Source organism: Lampetra fluviatilis, chromosome 66 (genome assembly GCF_964198595.1).
Source record: "Lampetra fluviatilis chromosome 66, kcLamFluv1.1, whole genome shotgun sequence".
Lineage (NCBI taxonomy): Eukaryota > Metazoa > Chordata > Hyperoartia > Petromyzontiformes > Petromyzontidae > Lampetra > Lampetra fluviatilis.
Window position 1 is genome coordinate 1,812,220 of NC_136340.1, and position 6,000 is coordinate 1,818,219.

The following is a 6,000-nucleotide window of genomic DNA, read 5'->3' on the forward strand; positions in this document are numbered from 1 at the left end:
AGACACGGGGAGGAGAAACGGGGGGGGAGACACGGGGGGGGACACGGGGAGGAGACACGGGGGAGACACGGGGAGGAGACACACGGGGAGAGACACACGGGGAGACACGGGGGAGACACGGGACACGGGGGAGACACGGGGGAGAGACACGGGGAGGAGACACGGGGGGGGGAGACACACGAGAGGGAGACACGGGGGAGACACGGGGGAGACACGGGGGAGACACGGGGAGAGACACGGGGGAGAGACACGGGGAGAGACACACGGGGAGACACGGGTGAGACACGGGGGAGACACGGGGGAGACACGGGGGAGACACGGGGGAGACACGGGGGAGAGACACGGGGAGAGACACACGGGGAGACACGGGTGAGACACGGGGGAGACACGGGGAAGACACGGGGGAGACACGGGGGAGACACGGGGGAGAGACACGGGGGAGAGACACGGGGAGGAGACACACGGGGAGAGACAGGGAGACACGGGGGAGACACGGGGAGGAGACACACGGGGAGAGACACGGGGAGGAGACGTGGGGGAGAGACGGTGGGGGGGAGACATTGAGTTGTAGACAGAGTCTCCTCACCCCCCCCCCCCCCCCGTGTCTCCCCCCCCCCCCCCCGTGTCTCCTCTCCCCCTGTCCCCCCGTGTCTCCCTCCTCTCTGCTCCCGTCTCAGCGCCTCCCCCTCCTCTCCGCCCCGCCCCCCCCGCCCCTCCCCGGGGTCTCGTCGGTGCGCGCCCGCACCACTCGCAGGGCGAGATGCTGCGGAAGGCGCGGAGCTCCCCGTCCATGCCGGCAAAGTCCCACAGCTTGAGCTGGAAGTCGCTGCCGGCGGAGAGAACGCGCGCTCCTGACGGGTCCACGGCCAGAGCCGTCACGGGCTTGCAGCCGTGACGCAGGGTGAGCTCGTGGGACACGGGGAGACGCAGGGCCTGGCACGGGGAGACACGGGGAGACACGGGGAGTGAGACACGGGGAGTGAGAGGCTTGCAGCCGTGACGCAGGGTGAGCTCGTGGGACACGGGGAGACGCAGGGCCTGGCACGGGGAGACACGGGGAGACACGGGGAGTGAGACACAGGGAGTGAGAGGCTTGCAGCCGTGACGCAGAGTGACCTCGTGGGACACGGGGAGACGCAGGGCCTGGCACGGGGAGACACGGAGACACGGGGAGTGAGACACGGGGAGACGCGGGGCCTGGCACGGGGAGACACGGGGAGACACGGAGACACGGGGAGTAAAACACGGAGACACGGGGAGTGAGACACGGGGAGTGAGACACGGGGAGTGAGAGGCTTGCAGCCGTGACGCAGAGTGACCTCGTGGGACACGGGGAGACGCGGGGCCTGGTGTGAGTGAGACACGGGGACACGCGGAGAGAGACACGGGGAGTGAGACACGCGGAGTGAGACACGGGGAGAGAGACACGGGGAGAGAGACACGGGGAGAGAGACACGGGGAGAGAGACACGGGGAGAGAGACACGGGGGTAGAGTGGGTGACTCACACACACAGACTCGCACACAGAGACTCACTCACACACAGAGACTCACACACAGACACAGACTCACACACACAGAGACTCACACACACAGAGACTCACACACACAGAGACTCACACACACAGACTCACACACACAGACTCACTCACACACACACAGACTCACACACACAGACTCACACACACAGAGACTCACACACACAGAGACTCACTCACACACACAGACTCACACACACAGACTCACACACACAGAGACTCACACACACAGAGACTCACACACACAGACTCACACACACACAGAGACTCACTCACACACACAGAGACTCACTCACACACAGACACAGACTCACACACACAGACTCACACACACAGACTCACTCACACACAGAGACTCACTCACACACACAGAGACTCACTCACACACAGACACAGACTCACACACACAGAGACACACACACACAGAGACTCACGCACACACACACACAGACTCACACACACACAGACTCACACACACAGACTCACTCACACACACACAGACTCACACACACAGAGACTCACACACACAGACTCACACACACAGACTCACTCACACACAGAGACTCACTCACACACACACAGACTCACACACACACAGACACAGACTCACACACACAGAGACTCACTCACACACACACAGACTCACTCACACACACACACAGACTCACACACACAGAGACTCACTCACACACACAGAGACTCACACACACACAGACACAGACTCACACACACAGAGACACACACACACACACAGAGACTCACACACACAGAGACTCACACACACAGAGACTCACTCACACACACGCAGACTCACTCACACACACAGAGACTCACTCACACACAGACACAGACTCACACACACAGAGACACACACACACAGAGACTCACGCACAGACACAGACTCACACACACACACACAGACTCACACACAGAGACTCACTCACACACACAGAGACTCACTCACACACAGAGACTCACACACAGACACAGACTCACACACAGAGACTCACACACACAGAGACTCACACACACACAGACACAGACTCACACACAGAGACTCACACACAGAGACTCACTCACACACACAGACTCACACACAGAGACTCACACACACAGACTCACACACACACACAGACTCACACACAGAGACACAGACTCACACACACAGAGACACACACAGAGACTCACACACAGACACAGACTCACACACAGAGACTCACACACACAGACTCACACACAGAGACTCACTCACACACACAGACTCACACACAGAGACTCACACACACAGACTCACACACACACAGAGACTCACACACAGAGACTCACTCACACACAGATACAGACTCACACACACAGACTCACACACACAGAGACTCACTCACACACAGATACAGACTCACACACACAGAGACTCACACACAGAGACTCACACACACACAGAGACTCACACACAGAGACTCACACACACACACAGAGACTCACACACAGAGACTCACACACACACACAGAGACTCACACACACACACAGAGACTCACACACAGAGACTCACTCACACACAGATACAGACTCACACACACAGAGACTCACACACACACACAGAGACTCACTCACACACAGAGACTCACACACACACACACAGAGACTCACACACACACACAGAGACTCACACACACACACAGAGACTCACTCACACACAGAGACTCACACACACACACACAGAGACTCACACACACACACAGAGACTCACACACACACAGAGACTCACTCACACACAGAGACTCACTCCCACACACACACACAGAGACTCACACACAGAGACTCACTCACACACAGACACAGACTCACACACACAGAGACTCACACACAGAGACTCACACACACACACAGAGACTCACTCACACACAGAGACTCACACACACACACAGAGACTCACACACACACACAGAGACTCACTCACACACAGAGACTCACACACACACACAGAGACTCACTCACACACAGAGACTCACTCCCACACACACACACAGAGACTCACACACAGAGACTCACTCACACACAGATACAGACTCACACACACAGAGACTCACACACACACACAGAGACTCACACACAGAGACTCACTCACACACAGATACAGACTCACACACACAGAGACTCACACACAGAGACTCACACACACACACAGAGACTCACTCCCACACACACACACAGAGACTCACTCACACACAGAGACTCACACACACACACAGAGACTCACACACACACACAGAGACTCACACACACACAGAGACTCACTCACACACAGAGACTCACTCCCACACACACACACAGAGACTCACACACAGAGACACACACACACAGAGACTCACAGACAGAGACTCACACACACAGACTCACACACACACACACAGACTCACACACAGAGACTCACTCACACACAGATACAGACTCACTCACACAGAGACTCACACACACAGAGACTCACACACACAGACTCACACACACAGACTCACTCACACACACACAGACTCACACACACAGAGACTCACTCACACACACACAGACTCACACACACAGAGACTCACACACACAGAGACTCACACACACAAACTCACACACACAGACTCACACACACAGACTCACTCACACACACACAGACTCACACACACAGAGACTCACACACAGAGACTCACACACACACACAGAGACTCACTCCCACACACACACACAGAGACTCACTCACACACAGAGACTCACACACACACACAGAGACTCACACACACACACAGAGACTCACTCACACACAGAGACTCACACACACACACAGAGACTCACACACACACACAGAGACTCACTCACACACAGAGACTCACTCCCACACACACACAGAGACTCACACACAGAGACACACACACACAGAGACTCACACACAGAGACTCACACACACAGACTCACACACACACACACAGACTCACACACAGAGACTCACTCACACACACACAGACTCACACACACAGACTCACACACACAGACTCACTCACACACACACAGACTCACACACAGAGACTCACACACACAGAGACTCACACACACAGAGACTAACACACACAGACTCACACACACAGACTCACTCACACACACACAGACTCACACACACAGAGACTCACTCACACACACAGAGACTCACTCACACACAGACACAGACTCACACACACAGAGACACACACACACAGAGACTCACGCACAGACACAGACTCACACACACACACAGACTCACACACAGAGACTCACTCACACACACAGAGACTCACTCACACACAGAGACTCACACACAGACACAGACTCACACACAGAGACTCACACACACAGAGACTCACACACACACAGACACAGACTCACACACAGAGACTCACACACAGACACAGACTCACACACAGAGACTCACACACACAGACTCACACACAGAGACTCACTCACACACACAGACTCACACACAGAGACTCACTCACACACAGATACAGACTGACACACACAGACTCACACACACAGAGACTCACTCACACACAGATACAGACTCACACACACAGAGACTCACACACACACACAGAGACTCACTCACACACAGAGACTCACACACACACACACAGAGACTCACACACACACACAGAGACTCACACACAGAGACTCACACACACACACAGAGACTCACACACACACACAGAGACTCACTCCCACACACACACACAGAGACTCACACACACACACACAGAGACTCACACACAGAGACTCACTCACACACAGATACAGACTCACACACACAGAGACTCACACACACACACAGAGACTCACTCACACACAGAGACTCACACACACACACACACAGAGACTCACACACACACACAGAGACTCACACACAGAGACTCACACACACACACAGAGACTCACACACAGAGACTCACACACACACACAGAGACTCACACACACACAGAGAGACTCACTCCCACACACACACACAGAGACTCACACACACACACAGAGACTCACACACAGAGACTCACTCACACACAGATACAGACTCACACACACAGAGACTCACACACACACACAGAGACTCACACACACACACAGAGACTCACACACACACACACAGAGACTCACACACACAGAGACTCACACACACACAGAGACTCACTCACACACAGAGACTCACACACACAGAGAGACTCACACACACACACAGAGACTCACACACACACACAGAGACTCACTCACACACAGAGACTCACTCCCACACACACACACAGACTCACACACACAGAGACTCACTCACACACAGATACAGACTCACACACACAGAGACTCACACACAGAGACTCACACACACACACAGAGACTCACACACACACACAGAGACTCACTCCCACACACACACACAGAGACTCACACACACACACAGAGACTC

The 6,000-nt window shown here is 54.9% G+C and overlaps 1 protein-coding gene across 1 annotated transcript in view; it reads right to left on the bottom strand.

Moving 5' to 3' along the window:
• WDR70 (WD repeat domain 70) overlaps nucleotides 1–6,000 on the bottom strand; it is a 52,821-nt gene that overhangs the window by 37,960 nt on the left and 8,861 nt on the right. Inside the window, exon 5 of the mRNA XM_078882620.1 lies at nucleotides 746–933. Coding sequence (XP_078738746.1) covers nucleotides 746–933 — 188 coding nt within the window. The remainder of the gene's footprint in view (nucleotides 1–745; nucleotides 934–6,000) is intronic.